Source organism: Pongo pygmaeus, chromosome 11, assembly GCF_028885625.2.
Source record: "Pongo pygmaeus isolate AG05252 chromosome 11, NHGRI_mPonPyg2-v2.0_pri, whole genome shotgun sequence".
Classification (NCBI taxonomy): domain Eukaryota; kingdom Metazoa; phylum Chordata; class Mammalia; order Primates; family Hominidae; genus Pongo; species Pongo pygmaeus.
Genome location: NC_072384.2, coordinates 34,434,273 through 34,454,019, shown reverse-complemented (window position 1 = coordinate 34,454,019; position 19,747 = coordinate 34,434,273). Strand labels below are relative to the sequence as shown.

The following is a 19,747-nucleotide window of genomic DNA, read 5'->3' as shown; positions in this document are numbered from 1 at the left end:
ACTGATTACTGTATGTTAACTATATATCCTGCTGCCTTCCTGGATTCTTTTGTTTTTATTAGTTTTAACATTGACTTTTTGAATTTTTCCAAGTATAGAGTCATATCACTGCAAAGAGTTCTTCTTTCAACTCCCATGCCTCTGCTTTCTCTTGCTAATTACACTAGCTAATACCTGCAGAACAATTTTGATTGGCAGTGGAGATGTCAGGCATCTTTGCTTTGTTCCTGACCTTAGTGACCCCCTAAGGCTTCCCAAATTAAGATGCTGTGTTTAGGACTAAAGTTTCTATATATTTTCTTATTTTAAGGAAGTAGCCATCTATTCCACTCTTTTCCCAAGAGTTAATTTTAAGTTAAATTTGTCAAAAGTTTTTTCAGCATAAATGGAGATACAATTTTCTGCTTAAATCTATTAATGAAGCAAATTATATAAACAGACTTCTAAATAATCATCCTCATATTTGATCAACATGTATTATTTTTTTAAAATGATATTAGAGTCTGTTTACTTCAGATTGTGCATTAAATTTCTTAAGTATTACTGGTCTGCTATTTTTAAAGATACGCTATCTTTATCAGGTTTAGGTACCAATGTTATAGTTGCTTCACAGAAAGAAGTTGGAAAATTTCCTCCAATTATTATGTGTTGAAATAATTTATGTAGCATTGGGACTATATGGTTTCTTGATATTTAGTTGAATTTCTCTGTGAAACCATCTGGGCCTGGTTCTTTTTTATGTGGCAGTTCCTTGATAATTGTCTCTATGAAAATTTGTCTGTTTATACTTTCTGTTTTTACTGGGGGTAGTTTTGATATAAATTACATTTTTGGTAGGAATTTCCCTAGGAAATTGTCTAATTCAACTTGATTTTCAAATTTAATACACTGAGATGTGCAAAGTAGTATTTTTAACACATTTCCTCTGTATCAGTAGTTACTAATATGTGCCCTTTTTGTCATTTATTATTTTACTATATATATGTGCTTTCCCTTTTCTTGATTAAATTAGCTAATGGCTTCTCTATTTTGTTGATTTTAAAAGAACTAGATTGAACTCATTAATTTCATCTGTTTTGTGTTCTCTACTTCATCACTCTCTCCTTTTCATTTGCTTCCTTTTGTTTTCTTTTGATTTGACTCTTTTTCTAGGGTTTTTAGTTAGGAATTTAATTCATTTATTTTCATTCTTTTGTTTTTACTGATACAGGGCTATGAAAGTTCCTTTCATCAATTTCTTAAGTATAGCCTATAGGTTCTAATATGTAGTGTTTTCATCCTCATTGTTTTTCAAAAATTCTGTACTTTCAATTTGTATTTTCCCCTTTCACCCATATTGTTTAATAGAAAGTTTGTATTCCATTAATTTTCTAGCCTGAGTGGTAGGCTATACCATCTGGGTCTATGTGAGTACACTCTATGATGTTCCCATGATAACAAAATTGCCTAATGAGGAGCTTCTCAAAACGTATCCTCTTTGTTAGGCCATAGGGACTGTATTAGTTCTGTCTTAGTATTCTGATTTTTCTCCTTAAAGGAAACTAATGAATTGAATATTCCAACTTTTCTTATCTTTCATTTATACTACTTTCTCTTCAATTCCTTTTACTCCTATATCTCATTTTCATTTTCTGGGCTCTTTTCCCACTTTTCTTCAATGCCCTTTATAAAATTTAAACTTGGGCCTCTTGTAATTTAGTCTTCATTTTTTATATGGTAATCTTTTTTCTTTTACTTCTATCCTGAGCTAAATCAGTTGTGGTTTCATTTCTTTGTGGGGTTTTTTGGTCCATCTCTGTTCTTGATTTTAGTATTTCTGATTAAACATGGTTTTGTCATATCCTTCTTAACTGTTTGAGGATATCTGATTCAGTTTGGAATGTTATGTTACAATTTTCTTCTGTTTTGTAACTGATTTTCTGGGAAATATTTTCATTACCTGAAGTGAGCTGATTTGCATTTTCTGTTTTGTAAAGTAGTTTTATATGGATGTGGTCTGTTCTCTTCTATTCCTGGTAATATCACAAACAGCTTCAAAGTGCCCTCTTCTGAAGTTTCTTTAATGGATAGAGGGAGATGAGGGAGGCTGGTTGTCTCGTTTTTCTTTCATTTCTGCAAGATCCTTAATTTTCCCCTCTTATTTCCTTTTTTCTCATCATTCCCATCCACTCCTTCTTTGTATATCTGATTTTCTCCAAGGCTCTATTTCTAGCCCTGTTTACATTCAGGTCCCTTCCCTGTGGCAAGTGCTGTGAACTAGCAAACCCTACCTGTGTTCAGTGTTTTGGCATGTAGTGTTAGGCTCTCTCTTTCTGGGGTGACTTTGTGTTTCATCTAAGTCTTCTGTATCTCTTGGCTCTTTTTCTTTTCCTGCCCCCTACTCACTATATCTGCATAGACTTACAGCAGCGGGAGCTCCACTGGAATTTGACTTATTTCTCTATTTACTGTTAATTTGAAGGTCACTGAAATTTCTATCTCTTAGGAATGCTGAATGCATGGATTTATTTACTTATTGATTTCATGGGTTTTTTTTGGGGGGTGGAGGAGGTAGGAAGGTGTGCAGGGCAATTAAATATCAAGCAGGTGCCACTATATTCTCCATAAATCCAAATGTTTTTTAATAGCTGCTGCAAAGCTGGCCACTAATGGATATACCATAATTTATTGAACCAAGTCCCTGTTGTTGGAAACTTTGGTTGTTTCTACTTTTTCACTTAAGAACTTTGTTGAACATCATTTGTATACACAGATCTTTGTATATTTCTCATTATTTCCTTAATAAATGTTTTGGTAATAGAACTGCTAGCTCAAAGGACATACCCATTTCTAACACTTTTAACATATACTGAGACAGTTCAATGGTAAGCAGTCTGTTTAAACTATGCATGCCTGTTATTTGCCCTATTTGCAACTAGTTCTAGAATCTTAAATGTGAATAGTAGATATATGAAACGCTCGTTGAATTTCAATGCTTTGCACCTCAAGTGTGTCCAAAGCTCTCACGTCTATGACAGTGAGTTCCTAAATCACAAGAACAGTAATTTTCATTATAGTATTAGAGACTCAAACCTCAATTACCTTTTCTGCTTCCCGTGTATCATCGAAGAGTCTCCTTTGCCTTCTAGCAGGAATTGGCTTAGCTGTTTCCCAGGCTTCTACCCACATATTGCTTGGAATCTTCATCCGGGCACTCAGTTCTCCTTTCAGCACCACGTTGCCCTTTTCATCAATCACCTCCTCTTCAATATAATCCCGGGGTGAATACCACCTCACAAAATCTTCCAGGGAGCAACCTGGATTAGCTGCCTAAAATAAGACAAAAAAATTCAGCAGAGTCAAATGAAAATCAACAGTTACTGATAAGCCTGTTTGCAAAATTGTATTTTCAAAAAAAGCCTATCTAATCTTTACAATCTAATGTGTAAAATGAATTTGGATGTCACCTTTAAAATAGGTCAGATGTTAAAGTACCAAAAGCATTTTATTTTTATTTTCTCAGCTTTATAGAAAAAGAAAACATTTTCATTTAATGAATTTGGATATAAAAACTCAATGTAAAGAGAAAATCATTTCCTTAAACACATTATGTGTTACACAGCTTAGTTTCATATTACAGTATAATAACTACTCAATACTAAGAAAAGTAAAAATTAAATAATACACCACATGATCAGAATAACACAGTGATGGAAAAGTTCTGTTCTTCTTTTCCTCAATAAATCAATACTGGTTCTGCAATAAATGTCAGCTAACCTCAAAACTGTTCTATTCTGCCATCAAATTCTTGTACTTTATATAACAAATTACCATCAAATTAATTGGTTTTGTGCTGTTAACGAGTTGGAATTCAAACGACTGTTTTTCAGGCTTCTGGAACCATACTGATTTAAGTTTTACTCAGTGGATAGTTCTATAGAATTAATGATGATGTATGCCAAAAACCTTTCAGTGATTCTAACTTCAAGCCTGTAAAAAAAGACGAGGCTTCCCAGTGTTTGTGGTAAGGCACAGAGGTCTTTCTGCAAGTGTTCCAGTGATGTACTAGTAGAGTCCTAAGGATGGGCATGAAAACTACCATGATGAGAATGTTCTGTCTTAAATGTGAAGAGTAAAACTACCAGTTTCTCCTCACTGGGCTCAAGGGCTACCAGCATGACCATCCCTACCATCTTAAGATATACCCCTGAGGGCATATCCCCTAGAAGATCCTTCACTGACTGTCAACAACACAAATGTAAAAGGGTTATGATATGGTCCATGGCAAAAGCAGTGGGTCAAGATTATTTCATGATACTGGGTGTCTCAGGATTCATGTACAAAGATCTAGATCTTAATCAGTCAACATCATACCCACATGAAAACATCCTAGGAAACCAGAGGCCCAGAGTAAAGAGCATAAACTTTAAAAGAAAATAATATTCACTCATACACTATAGATTATATTGAAGAAAGGCATTTCATACCAAAATTCTTCCTTCTGGTTGTCCTTATTATACTAGGCTGAACATAGCTACCAAGAGAAGGCCAAGGTTCACTTGAGCTTATCTTCTCTTTACTGTTAAAGGTATGTACCACAAGGGCATGCTCCAGAATCCACCCTCTCCTTCTGGAACTCTGAGGTGTAGGTATAGGTGCCCAGGCACATATTAGTATGCTTCCAATGCTCTGGGGACTCTCAAGAGCCCCTAACTCATCCCTATACAAAAAGTAAAGGCAACCATATCTATTTTAGAATAACTACATATTTCCTTAAATGTATTATCTGATTTCTGCATATGGGTGTATATGTAAGTTGACTATTTAAATTACTGTCTATTTTCTGGTTAAAACAATGTCATATAAGATTTGCAGGTACCCAGGTTAGCCCAAAATAGTCTAATGAATCACAGTTTTGCTGAAGTGCAGTGTTAGAGGAACTATAAAGAACCTTACCAAGAAGGACTAGTATGTTTCCATGGGGAAAAACTTTCATAGTTCCTATTTGGAATGTCCTCCCGTGCATGCCTCTGCAAAGACACTGCAGCAGGACAGGGAAAGATGACTCTGAAGGCAGCTAGAGGTCAGATGGAAAATTACTGCTGCAGAGGCTGGTATTTCCTGCTGTGCACACACACCTTAAGCCAATTCTCTTCTCTACCTTTTGGTTTGACATGTGCCCCAAGAGCCAACTGGCTTCTCTTTATCCACTGTACCAACTATTTGTTTTAAAGCAACTCATCTCTTTCTTGTCACATGGCAGTATAGAACTTGCAGATTTTCTGTATCATTTTAGTCTCCAAGGAAAACATACAGCTCTTAAGAGGTTCACTAAAGATGTTTTTCATTTAGAAAAGATGGGTAAAATAAGCAGGAAACAAAAGGCTCCCTTTTATTATCACTTAAAACTGCTAGCAAAAAAGGATGAAAGTGGCATAGGTGTTTGTGGAGTGTTTATGTTTAAAAATAATACACAGGTGTTTCAGAGAAAAATCAAACTCACACTGGCCTAAACAGTACAGAAGCAGGACTGAGTAGGGGATATGGATTGGGAAGGTGGAGGCCACCACAGGTTAAAGAGGGAAGTCTGGGCCTGGGGATAGTTCAGAGTATCAGCAGTAGGAAAGGAAGCCCTGTAGCCCATGGGGCTACCCACTTGGGGTTTTAAAATATACGTGGACTTGCCTGTGCTTTCAAAAATAAAAGTCCTTTCTTCATTCCTAGTTTTTAAGCTAATAAGCCAAATGTCACCATTCTCTGAATCCTATATGTTCGAAATACAGACGTGTATCCAACCCTAAAATATTCTTCAGATAGCAAATGCCTACTCATCTGAAATAGTGCCTCTTCTGAGAAACCTTTCATGACCTACTCAGCAGTCAGTCTTTTTGACTCTGCCTTCATAAGAGAACTCATGACAATTCCTTACATATCTCCTCCCACAACCTCAATCAACTGTAACTGAGGGTAAACACTGTATTTCTTAACTCATCTAATCACAGTGCAAGGTACACAATAGGCGCTCAAAAGTTTGTTGAGTGAAGTGACCCATGTTAAATCCTAAGTTTCCTAAAAGTCTTCCATTAAATTGGCTGAACACAAAGAAACCACTCTAATTCACATATAGAAATGATTCTATTCTCAACTTTCAACTATTAATAATACTAGATCTTTGCTTTTTTAAAACTTAAGAAACAAGTTTGACAATGTCCTCTGAGGGGATGGTGGCAGAGTGTTGAACTACTAATGAAATCCAAACACTTAACAAAAAGACATTCAGGCCTTTATACCACTTTACAGAGTGATTTTCACAGTTTCATCCCAGAATAGCTCAAAATAGACCCCAGAGCTCTGCAAGTGTGACCCACCTTAAAAGACTCCATATCTGAGAGCAGACAGGCACTCTGCATGCGTGCTCGGAGGTGAGCCCCTTCTGCCGATGTACCTAATTTAGCTAAAACTTCAGACTGCTCTTCTAGCAGATCTTCTGTCATAGGTGCTGGTTCCTGTGAAGCACAAAAGGACAAAGCTCACAAACAGCCTTTTTTAGAAAAAGAAGTACCATAAAAATAGAATAAAGACAACATTCATTTCAGCTGTTAGCGGTCACAAGATGAGTATTTTAAAAAATTCAGAGAAATGCATAAGTTTTTTAGAACTTACATAAAAAAGGTAACAAATTAAGAAAAATAAATACTACTTTCAGACCTCCTCCCCCTCACAGATAAGACTACCATGTTTCCCTTGAAGAGAATTGATAGTAAAAGACAGAGGAATTTGGGTCCACTGAGCAACATTTTCCTGCCTATTAGTGATAAAGAAATGAAGTCCTAATGATATTATTATATATGTCATTACTAGCTGCAACAAAATTTTAATTGTAAGTAATAGAAATGGTTTGATATAGAAATAATTGCTCTAACAGGGCCGGGCATGGTGGCTCATGCCTGTAATCCCAGCACTTTGGGAGGCCAAGGCGGGCAGATCATGAGGTCAGGAGATCGAGACTATCCTGGCTAACACGGTGAAACCCTGTCTCTACTAAAAATACAAAAACAAAATTAGCCAGGCATGGTGGCGGGCACCTGTAGTCCCAGCTACTCAGGAGGCTGAGGCAAGAGAATGGCATGAACCCAGGAGGTGGAGCTTGCTGCAAGCCGAGATCGAGCCACTGCACTCCAGCCTGGGCAACAGAGTGAGACTCTGTCTCCAAAAAAAAATTGCTCTAACAATGATCATCTCTGGTTATAGAACTATGAGTTTTTATTTTCTTTTCTCTACAATGAACATGCATCACTTTTAATTATCCTGCAAGTACCAAGCAAGAATCTCACACTGAGATTTAGGGTTGAATAACAACCTGTAACGTAGTATTGTATAATGGTTAAGAGCTTGGGCTCCAGAAACTATATGCTATGTGTTTATATCCCAGCTTTGTGACCTTGGGCAATCACTCAACCCTCTTTGTTACTCACTGTTGTGAAGAACAGATCCTGGCACATGCTCGATAGATACTAGCAATTAAAGATAAAATACTTAGGTTATATTATAGGCTTCATACTTTCTCTTTGACTAGGGTCAGTATACTTCTCAAAATATTTCAGTCAAGTTCACAAATTATATTCAATCTCTCATGAAGGAGTATACTCAAGAGCAGAGGCCTTCATTCTTTCTATTAAGAAGGGGCTACATTTCATTGGCCTACAGCCCTGAAATCACAGGATGGGAAGGAAGTAAATAGATATTGAGAGGACACTGACTATCTCTCCCACTTGGAAATTTGAGCCACTTATAAGTGGAGAAGAACATGATAAAGAGAAGAATAAGCAGCAAGTTGCATGTGGGCCACACATTTTCACATATACTGTTTCTGAATATGCCCAAAGCATTCTTATATACATGGACGCATGGGATCACTGAGAGGGGTAAGGGAATTTTGCAAGTGATGAAAATGAGGTGCAGAGATAAAGCGCCTTGCCCAGGATCACCAAGTGGCAAAACTACCAAGCAGCAAACAGAAAAGAGAATCTAGGACATCAGTTTAATGCTGACTTTTAAGAATTACTAGCTTGAGGCTGGGTGTGATGGCTCAAGCCTGTAATCCCAGCACTTTGGGAGGCCAAGGTGGACGGATCACTTGAGGTCAGGAGTTCGAGCCCAGACTGGCCAACATGGTGAAACCCCGTCTCTACTTAAAAAAAAAAAAAAAAGATACAAAAATTAGCTGAGCATGGTGTATGCCTGTAATCTCAGCTACTCAGGAGGCTGAGGCAGGAGAATCGCTTGAACCCAGAAGGTGGAGGTTGCAGTGAGCCAACATCGCGCCACTGCACTCAGGCCTCGGTAACAGAGTGAGAATCCCGTCACAAAAAAAAAGAAAAGAATTACTAGCTTGGTTCCAATCCACTGGCTAAGGACATTTTCTTCTAGCCCTGGCTCTAGTATATTGGGGTAAAGTCTTCAAACTTTTTCTAGCCATGTATTTTATGTTGTGACCTAAGTCTACATAAATGGAACACAGAAGTATGTTTGAATTCTTATGAAGCAACTATATGAAGTCATTATTTTTCAGTGAAGAGGCAACTGATTAATGGCACATTTTGAACTAACTTCTAAAGCTTGAAATTACATTGGTTTCAACTGGGATCATTTTGAATTCCAACCATTTCATATAAGTACACTTATAATGATCATAATTCAAATAAAATTAACCTTAAAATAAGAAAGTAAAATGGACTAAAATTTTGCCTAGATTTACCTAACGGCAAAATATAAAAATTAATTTCTAAATACATAAGATGCACATTGAAAGAAGAGTACGTCAGTCCAGATTTAGACTATAAATTCAAATGTAAAAATTCAAGCATCTGAAATAAGAGAGGGAGCACTGCCTTTTGAAGAAAAATAAAGCACTAAATTTAAAAAGTATTATTTTTATTTCAGGAAAGAAGAAGCCTGAGCTTCCAAAATAACTTTTTCAGACTGTTTATTAACCCAGTCAAACCAAGGAAACAAATGTACAGTTAGCTTATTAAAAATAGGGACTCCAGTCTGGTCAACAAAGCAAGACCCTGTCTCTACAAAAAATTAAATAAGTAGCTGGGCATGGTGGTGGGCGCCTATAATTCTAGCTACTCAGGAAGCTGAGGTGGGAGGACCGCTTGAGCCTGGGAGATTGAGGCTGCAGTGAGCTATGATTGAGTCACTGCACTTCAGCCTGGGCAACAGAGTGAGACCCCGAGTCAAAAAAAAAAAGGTGGGGGAGGGGACTACTACTAATTAAAATCTGGAAGGAGAAAGGATACAAAAAAATTAACTTTTGCTGAACACTTACATGCCAAGTGTTTTCGAATATGATATGTGATTTAATTCTGAACAAACTAGAGTAATATAAACTGTTATTGCTTTTTAAGAATTCAGTATTTATTTATTTATTAAACAGATAAGGAAGTAGGGTTTTACAACTGCAGAAGTGTTAGAACAAGATAGAAACACTTTCATTTTTCCTTTGTTAAAAGATTTTTTTTTTTTTTTTTTTTGAGACAAGAGTCTCACTCTGTCACCCAGGCTGAAGTGCAGCGGTGCGATCTCAGCTCACTGTAACCTTCACCTCCTGGGTTCAAGCAATTCTCATGCCTCAGCCTCCCCAGTTGCTGGGGTTACAGCATGCACCACCATGCCCAGCTAATTTTTGTATTTTTAGTACAGACAGGGTTTCGTCACGTTGGCCAGGCTCGTCTTGGACTCCTGACCTCAGGTGATCCACCTGCCTCGGCCTCCCAGAGTGCTAGGATTACAGGCGTGAGCGACCTCACCCAGCCCTAAACAAGTTTTTAGAAATATAATCAACATACAATAATTTAAAGGCACATTTGATAAATTTTCGTGTGTGTGTGTGTGTGTTTATACCCCCTTGAAATAATCACACAAGATACTGAATATATTCATCACCTCAGAAATTTCCTTATGCCCATTATTTTTGGAATGTTTATCAAGAGTGAATGGATAAACAAACTGTTGTATATCCATGCAAGGGAAAACGACTCAACCTAAAAATGTATGAACTATTGATACATACAATACGTGTGAATCTCAAGATAATTATGCTGAAAGAATGCACACAAAAAATGTTATTCCATTTGCATAAAATTCTAGAATGTGCAAATTAATCTATTACTGTTTTTTAAGATGAGAAAAACAAGGCTCAGAAAGGAAACATAGCTTGTACTAGCAATACTGTTAATAAATGGTGATGCAGGATATTAATCCAGTTCTGCTACATCCTAAAACCCAGGTCTATACAAGACCTCAATACCAACTGCATTCACCATAGCAAGATTAGAACAAATATACATTTGGAGTCAGGGGTGGCGGCTCAATCCTGTAATCCCAGCAGTTTGGGAGGCCAAGGCGAGCAGATCACTTGAGGTCAGGAGTTCAAGACCAGACTGACCAACATGGTGAAACCCCATTTCTATTAAAAATACAAAAATTAGGCTTAGTGGCGGGCACCTGTAATCCCAGCTACTCAGGAGGCTGAGGCACAAGAATCACTTGAACCCAGCAGGCAGAAGTTGCAGTGAGACAAGATCATTATCACACCACTGCACTCCAGCCTGGGTGACAGAGCGAGACCTTGTCTCAAAAAAAAAAAAAAAAAAAAAAAGAACAAATATGCACTTATACACTTGGTTTCTAGCATTAGAAGATTCTGTTCTAATACTAAAATTTAATCACAAAAAACCTAAACTCTAACTTACTTTTAAAAAGGTATAATAAAGCAAATAGCATATGGGCTATCAAAAACAAAACAAAAACCAAACGTAGTAAATTATACCTGGCAAACAATATAAGCATGGATAATAAAGTTAACAAAATCCATGTTTCAAATTATTATTTATTTCACTATACCTGGTACTTTATTAAAATTCATGACTATTAAAGCATATTATCATATACCACACAAAATCCAAGTTGAGGGACAGAACAGAAAGCACACAACTCACTGTACAAATATTATAATTCATCAACCCATTTCAGAATATAAAGACTAGTTACAAAAACTAAGTAATCCTTGCATCTTGAGGGGCAATAATAGCCACTTACATAAGAAAATGTCCTCAGAAGAGTAATAGCTAAAAATTAAGTGTTTATTTTGAATTAGACATTATGTTAATCACTCATCAGGTACTATGTCATTTAAATGATATAAGAAGTACTATGAACTTATAGTTGAAAAAACTAAGGCAAAGAAAGATTAAATAATGACCCCAAGCCATACATATGCTAAGTGGTAGAAATGGAATTTGAACTCAGGCAATCTAACTCCACTGACAGTGTTCCTAACTATCATGCTGTGACTCCTTATAGGTTTGGTAGGCTTAAAGCAAATGAAATAAAAACTACATAAAATTAGAATAATTACTAGAGATTGAGGAGTGTGTGTGTGTGTGTGTGTGTGTGTGTGTGTGTGTGTTGGTGAGGGGTGGTATAAAGAGGTTAGCTAATGGATACAAACAGTTAGATAGAAGGAATAAGTTCTAATGTTCAATAGTAAAGTAGGGTGACTATGGTTAACAACAATGTATTGTGTATTGCAAAATAACTTAGGAGAAAAAATTTGAAATGTTCCTAACGCATAAAAATGATAAATAAGTGACAGATTTATCAATCACCTATCAAGGCGATTGATACCCCAAACACCCTGACTTGATCATTACGCTTTCTATGCATGTAACAAAATAGCATATGTACCCCATAAAAATGTACAAATATTATGTACCAATAAATTTTATGTACCAATAAATTTTAAAGAATAAATGCCAAAAATAATAAGCAAAACTCTGTTAGTATTGACTTAGCAAATGGCAAATAAACCACTGTTACTCTACAATAGCACATTTTCTAAAAGAAAGTTCAGGATAATAACTTTATTTCATCAACAGTAATTTGTCAGTACAACCATCTTGTGTGCAGTGGCAAATTAAGACTCCGTAAGAGGAAACTGGAAAGTTCAGAGGCAAGAGAGAATACTGCATTTATAACACAAGAACCATTTTCTTTACAAGAAAAGAATCATTTTTAGGACTTGGAAATGAAAGTGTAATAAATCCCCCAAAACAAGAAAACACAAAACAAAACTAAAAATGGCAAATGGAATAAACAAAAAAGGTAAATTAATTTGTCAAAAGATTCTCCCATAATGCTACTGACAGTGGCAGGAAAAAGTCAAATGCCTAGGCAGATAAGAGGCAGGTCCTCAGTGAAATCTGACCTTCAAACCAAAGATAGTTTAAAGCCTGAAAGCCATGGTACAAGTTCCGGGTAAATCCACAGACCGGATTGAGAAACTCTCTTCCTACTTGGCATGCTTTCCTCTGAGTAATCCTCACCCTTCACCTATTTACATACACCTATCCTTCCCTAATTGGTTTTATACATTGTCATGCCCCGCTTTGAGTGGTGCCTTTGTTTTAGCCCTTCTTGCATACTTGCAAACCAATCAGCAAGCACTCCCCATTCTGAGCCCATAAAAGCTCTGGACCCAGCCATACTTAGAGAGAAACCACCCGACTTCAGGTGGGGGACCACCCTCGCAGCCCCTTTTGGCTGAGAGCTGTTTCTGTCACTCAATAAAATTCTTCTCCACCTTCCTTACCCTTTGATTGTCAATGTAAATTCATTCTTCTCGGATGTGGGACAAGAACTTGGGAACCGCTGAATGTGGGTACAAGTTGTAACGCAGGTGGGTTAGGGCATGCTCGAGTTAGGGCATGCTCAGCCCAGCTGAGAGCTAAGCTGGTGCACAAGCCTGGCGGACAGAGCACCTCCTGTGGCAGGCCCAGGGCTGAGTGAGGCCTGGGCTTCGGAAGCATCGCCAGCCACAGAGGGCCCCAGCTGGCAAAGTGGCTGAGAAAAATCCTGTGGCACTATGCAAAAAGGTAAAATGTATGAACAAACAGTGAAGAGGCAAGAGTTAAGAGAACATATTCAGGAATTATGATATCTGAGTCCCAAATGAAGGAGACTGCTTAAAATGTAACATGTTAGGGCCAGGCACAGTGGCTCACGCCTGTAATCCCAGCACTTTGGGAGGCTAAGGCGGGCGGATCACGAGGTCAGGAAATCGAGACCATCCTGGCTAACATGGTGAAACCCCGTCTCTACTAAAAATACAAAAAATTAGCCGGGCGTGGTGGTGGGCACCTGTAGTCCCAGCTACTCAGGAGGCTGAGGCAGAAGAATGGCGTGAACCCGGGAAGCAGAGCTTGGAGTGAGCTGAGATCGCACCACTGCACTCCAGCCTGGGGGACAGAGCGAGACTCCATCTCAAAAAAAAAAAAAAAAAAAAGTAGCATGTTAGAGAAGAAAGGTTGAATATCAATTACCTATGCTTCTAATAAAACAAGTTAGAAAAATAGCAGATTAGTTCTAACGAAAGTAGAAGCAAAGAAATAATAAAAGAAATCAATGAAATAGAAAACAAAATCAACAGAGAAAAATCAACAAAACCAAAAGTTGTTTTTTTGGGGAAAAGATTCATAAAATTAATAAAACCCTCTTACAGATCAAGAACAAAAGAGATAATATACCAAATGCCAATTTTAAAAATTAAAACTGCAATATCATTATAGATTCTATAATCATTAAAAAGATTATAAAAGAATACTATGAAATAATTTATGCCAGTAAATATACAATTTAGAAAAATAAAAAATTACTTGAAAAACACTACTTGCCAAAGTTGATACAAGAAATAAAAAATCAGAATAGTTTTTTATCTATTAAAGAAATCTAATTTAAAAGTAAGTCTATATTTGAAAATATTTCTACAAACAAAACTTCAGATTCTGAGTGGTTTCAGTGGTAAATATGTTCAACATTTGAAGAAGAAATAAAATCTTATTTATACAAATTTGTCCAGAGAAGAGAAAAAGAGGGGACACTTCCCTGACAAGGACAACAATAAGAAAGGTCAATACCTCTGACATATGAATATAAAAATCCTAAAAAAAAAAAAAATAAAATCCAGCTATATAAAAAGGGAAAGCCCAAGTGGGATGTATACCAGGAATGTAAGGATGTTTTAATACTCAAAAATCAATCAATGCAATTAACCACATTAATGGAATAAGGGAGAATAAAATAGGATTACTTTAATATACAGGAAAACATTTGATAAAATGCAATACCTGTTTGTGATTTTAAAAAAACAAAAAACAAAACTCTAAGCAAACTAGGAATAGAACTTCCTTAATATGATAAGTGATATCTATATCAGGTGCCTTCAATGACTATCACATGCTTTCTTTCTGAGGTTGGGAACAAGAGAATAATGTCCAGTATTCAATATTGTACTGGAGGTCCTACCCAGTGCAATAAGATAAGAAAAATAATTCAAAAGTATAAAGACTGCAAAATCAGAATTCAAATCATCTTCACTAAAAGACGACATGATTGTGTATATGTAGAAAACTCCAAATAATCTCTAAACTACTACTAAGTGAATGTAGCAAGATTGTTATATCCAAGGTCAATATATAAAAATCAACTGTTTATATCAAGAGGAAAAAATTGGAAAATGAACTTTTAAAATACCATTTATAAAACCATTTAAGAAATTACAAATACCTTGGAAATATATCTAATGAAAGATATGTAAGACCTCTACATTGAAAACTAAAACACTAATGAGATAAATGAACAGAAACTTTAAATAAAATTGAAGATATTTAATGGACTCAATATTAAGATGTCAATTCTCCATAAATTGATCTACAAATTCAATGCAATCTGAATTAAAATCCCAGCAAGATTGTGAATATGTGTTTGTTTATAAAAATTAACAAGCTGATTCTCAAATTGATATAACAATGCAAAGGACCTAGAATAGCTAAGATAATGTTGAAGAGTAACAAAGTTAGAAGATTTACACTACCAGATAGACTTATTATAAAGCTACAATAATGATGACAGTATATTATTGGCACACGATAGAGACCAATGGAACAGAATAAATAGTCCAGAAATAGACCAAAACACATACAGTTGCTTGATTTACATCAAAGACACCACTGCCACTCAATGGGAAAAGGCAGATCTTTTCAACAGTGGTGGTGGAACAATTCAATCTCCCTATAGAGAAGAGAGAATCTTAACCTGTTCCTCTTACCAAACAATTAATTTGAGGTGGGTCACAAACAAATGATATAGGTAAAACAATAAAGCTTCCAAAAGAAAAGATAAGAAAATATCTCCAGTACTTGGTAAAGAGTTCTTAAGCAGAACACAAAAAGCACTATCCACATAAGAAAAACAAGGATAGATGAGACTGTATTAAAATTAAGAACACCTCTTCAATCCAAGGCATCATTAAGAAAGTGAACAGGCCAGGCGCGGTGGCTCACACCTGTAATCCCAGGACTTTGGGAGGCCCAGGCAGGCAGATCACGAGGTCAGGAGTTCGAGACCAGCCTGGCCAACATAGTGAAACCCCATCTCTACTAAAAATACAAAAAATTAGCCAGGTATGGTGGCACACTCCTGTAGTCCCAGCTACTCGGGAGGCTGAGGCAGAAGAATCGCTTGAACCCGGAAGACTCAGGCTGCAGTGAGCCAAGACCACACCACTGCACTCCAGCCTGGGTGACAGAGTGAGACTCTGTCTCAAAAAAAAAAAAAACAGAAGAAGAAGTAAGTGAATAGATAAGCAACAAAATATTTGCAATACAAGTATCTAAGGACTCATATCCAGAATATATGAAGAATTCCTATAAAGTAATAAGAAAAAAAAGACAACTGCTTTAAAAAAATTAGGCAAGTGCCTTGAACAGGCTTTTCACCAAGAAGATAGACAAATGGGCAATAAATATATAAAAATCTGTATATGCTTCAGGAAAATGTAAAACCACAAGATCCTACCTCCTACCCTTCAGAAAGGCAAAAATTAAAATGACCAAAAATATCAAGTGTGCAGAAAAGAGTTAACATTGCAGGTCTGAGACTGCCATTCTTAGAAAGGCCTGCTTGCAAAGTTGGCCTTTGGCTGGCATCTGAGAACCTGGATTTTGAGAAGGTTCCCACCATTCCCAGAACTGATAAAAATGACTCACTATGCCTAAACAGTTTGTGCAAATAATATGGTTTATGCTGAACACCTGCTTTCTTTATGGGAGTCTAGATTTTGGTATGGTTAACCCTATGCTTAAGCAAAGGATGCCTACTTGACCAGCCCCTACTGATAACTCCCACTGCTGTGCCTCTTAACAAGCTTCCCAGGGAAGACAACATTTCACACGTGGTCACAATTTGTTGCAACAGGAATTAAGTGCACTCTGTGTAACTACACTAGGGGAAGCTTTTTGGAAGCTTAAACCTCATTTCTTCCAAACTTCATCCCATGTGCCTTTTCTCTTTGCTGATTTTCTTGTAATAAATTATAGCCACGAGCATGATTACAGGCTAAGTCCTATGAGTCTTCCTAGAAAATCACTAAACCTGGGAGTGATCTTGAGAACACATCAAATGGGGAGGATTCTGTAGAATAACTATACTACTATAAATTGTTGGTGAGAAGGTTAACTAGTTCAACCACTTTGAGAGACTATTTAGATAGATCTACTAGAGCCAAAACATATTTGCACCATATAGCCCAATAACTCTACTCTTAGGAATATATCCAAAAGAAACTGAGTGCCTATGTCTACCAAAAGAAACAAGAATGTTCACAGCAGCTTTATTCATATTAGCCCAAAGTGAAAACAACCCAAATACCCATCAACAGGTGAATGGATAAACAAATTGTGACAAATTCATAGAATAGAATACTAATAACACATGCACAAACACTGAAGCCTGCAACAACAAGGATGACTCTCAAAATCGGTAAATAAAAAAGCTCAATGGTATATAATGTAAGATTATACAATGAAAGAGTACACAATGTATGATTACATTTATATACAAAAAAGTAAGCAAAGCATGCCATTTAAAAGGTTCAAAAACTGACAAAACTAACCTATGGTGATAAAAGTTAAGAGAAAGGTTGCTGGAGGGGAATCCTGGGCTTCACTATCCAATACATCTGGCTATTTAATTTAAATAAATTAAAATAAAAAATTTAATTCCTTAGAAACATTAGCCACATTTCAAGCACTCAGTAGTTACATTTGGATAATGGCTATTGTATTGAATGGGAAAGACAGAGAATGTAGATAATTTCCATCTTCACAGAAAGTTTTATTTATCAGCACTGTTCTAGGATGATGGGAATTTTCTGTATCTTGATCTGGGAAGTAGTTATATGCATGTATCAATATGAAAAAACTCACCAAGCAGTATACTAAAGATTTGTGCACTTTTTATCTTTTATTTTTATTTTTTGGGACAGGGTCTTGCTCTGTTGCCCAGGCTGGAGTGCAATGGTGCTATCATATCACTGCAACCTCTGCCTCCCGGACCCAAGCCATCCTCCCACCTGAGCCTCCCAAATAGCTGGGTCTACAGCCATACACCACCACGCTCGGCTAATTTCTGTATTTTTCGTAGAGATGGGGTTTTGTCATGTTCCTCAGGCTGGTCTTGAACTTTTGAGCTTAAGCAATCTGCCCACCTTGGCCTCCCAAAGTGCTGGGATTATAGGCGTGAGCTACCATGCCCAGCCAAGATTTGTACACTTTATTAAGTTATAACTCAATAATTAAGTAAATACATGAACATATGTTTTTAAAATGACTAGCAGAAAACATATACAATATATGTAACTGTAGATTCACATCTAAAATATGAAGAATTCATACGAATCAGTAAGAACAGGAGAGCAACCTGAAAGAAAAATCATAGGCGATTCACAGGAAAGGATGGCTAACGAACATATTAAAAGATGCTCAGGTTCATGAAAATTCAGAAAAATACAATCTAAAACACTGAGATACTACTTTTGACCATCATGTTAGCAAAAATTTGTATGGTTGGTAATACCAATTGTTTATAAGAAATTGAGGCTGGGTACAGTGGCTCCTGCCTATAATCCCAGCACTTTGGGAGGCCGAAACAGAGGATTGCTTGAGGTCAGGAGTTTAGGACCAGCTTGGGCAACATAGCAAGACTCCATCTTTACAAAAATTTTAAAAGTGAAAAAATCAGCCTGGCATGGTGGTGAGCACTTGTAGTCCCAGCTACTTGGGAGGCTGAGGTCAGAGGATCACTTGAGCCCAGCAGGTCAAGGCTGCCGTGAGCCATGATCATGCCACTGCATTCCAGCCTATGCAACAGAATGAGATCCTGTCTCAAAAAAAAAAAAAAAAAAAATCCATAAAACCATGTATTAATATGTACACACATATATGTATTATACATCAATGCAGAGAAACAGTTATAAGAAATATAACCCAAACCAGTAATACTTGTTAGTTACTTCAAGGAATGCGAGTCAAAATTAGTGGATGGTGGCTTTCACTTTTTATTTTTTTGAGACAGGGTCTTGCTCTGTTGCCCAGGCTGGAGTACAGTGACACAATCATAGCTCACTGCAGCCTTAACCTCCTGGGCTCAATTGATTCTTCTACCTCAGCCTCCCGAGTAGCTGGGACTACAGGTGTACGCTACCCCACTCAGCTAATTTTTTTTTTTTTTTTTTTTTTTGGTAGAAATAGGGTTTTACCATGTTGCCCAGGCTGGTCTTGAACTCCTGGGCTCAAGCAATCCTCGGCCTCCCAAAGTGTTGGGATTACAGGCATTGAGCCTCTTTCATTTTTACTAGATTACAATTTTCACAATAAAATGTTTTCAGGCCGGGCGCAGTGGATCATGTCTGTAATCCTAGCACTTTGGGAGGCCAAGGCAGGCAGATGGCTTGAGTTCAGGAATTTAAGACCAGCCTGGACAACAGGGCAAAACCCCGCATCTACAAAAACCATGAAAAATTAGCCGGGCATGGTGGCATGCACCTGTAGTTTCAGCTACTTGAGAAGCTGTGGTGGGAGAATCACTTGATCCCAGGAGGTCAAGGCTGCAGTAAGCTATGGTCATGCCACTGCACTCCCACCTGGGTGACAAAGAGAGACTCTGTGTCAAAAAAAAAAAAAAACCAAAACAAAACCCTTAAACACAATTATTGCTGCTGTTGTTGAGTTATTGCTGTTCTACATCCTAATGGTGTATATGACTTCAAACTATATTTTTGAACAGATAAAAGCTAATCATATAATTGAAGGATATTTACTTTTGTTCTCTCTATATATTTTTGGATTTTCTTTTTCTTTAAGTCAATAAATTTTTATTCAAGGAATTCCATGTTGTGATTTTTTCCACTGTCCATCAAAGTCACTTCAGATTCTCTAAAGAGCTGGAGTCAAAAGATTTATCTTCAAGTTAGCCCTTTTTAATGAAACTGATGCTTATTTTAATCCAGTTGTCCTGTTAGCCCATAATTCTTTTATTTTGGCTTCTGTCATCTCCTTTTAATATGGATATACTGATGAAGACTTCAAAATTCACCAAGAATCTTTGGGATCTAATTTCTTCAACCAATTTACTTTAGGGTCCTTTTTACTGTAGGTGGTGGATCTGCCTGGTTCTCAATTACACCCTAAGCGATCATACTCAAGAATAGTACAGATGTGTGGAATACGCCAATACCTTTAACTACAGACATCATGTTCTCAAGATAAAAGCCTTTAAAACAAAAAGCCATCGTAGGTATCAAGTCAACATGAAATTGGAATGCAAAATTAATGCTGCTGAGGATTTCCTTCATATCCCATGCTGT

General features: G+C 36.9%; 1 protein-coding gene across 8 annotated transcripts in view; it reads right to left on the bottom strand.

The window, feature by feature from the left end:
• The window catches only part of RAB3GAP1 (RAB3 GTPase activating protein catalytic subunit 1), a 171,336-nt gene that overhangs the window by 69,700 nt on the left and 81,889 nt on the right, over positions 1-19,747 (bottom strand). For all 8 annotated transcript variants that reach the window (XR_010122793.1, XR_010122792.1, XR_008501040.2 and 5 more), the window contains exons 18-19: positions 6,348-6,485; positions 3,082-3,309 (exon numbers count right to left, since the gene is read on the bottom strand). Coding sequence is in view for 5 of the 8 variants with exons in the window: in XM_054477876.2 (XP_054333851.1) it covers positions 3,082-3,309; positions 6,348-6,485 (366 nt within the window). In the remaining 3 variants the exon portion in view is untranslated. The remainder of the gene's footprint in view (positions 1-3,081; positions 3,310-6,347; positions 6,486-19,747) is intronic.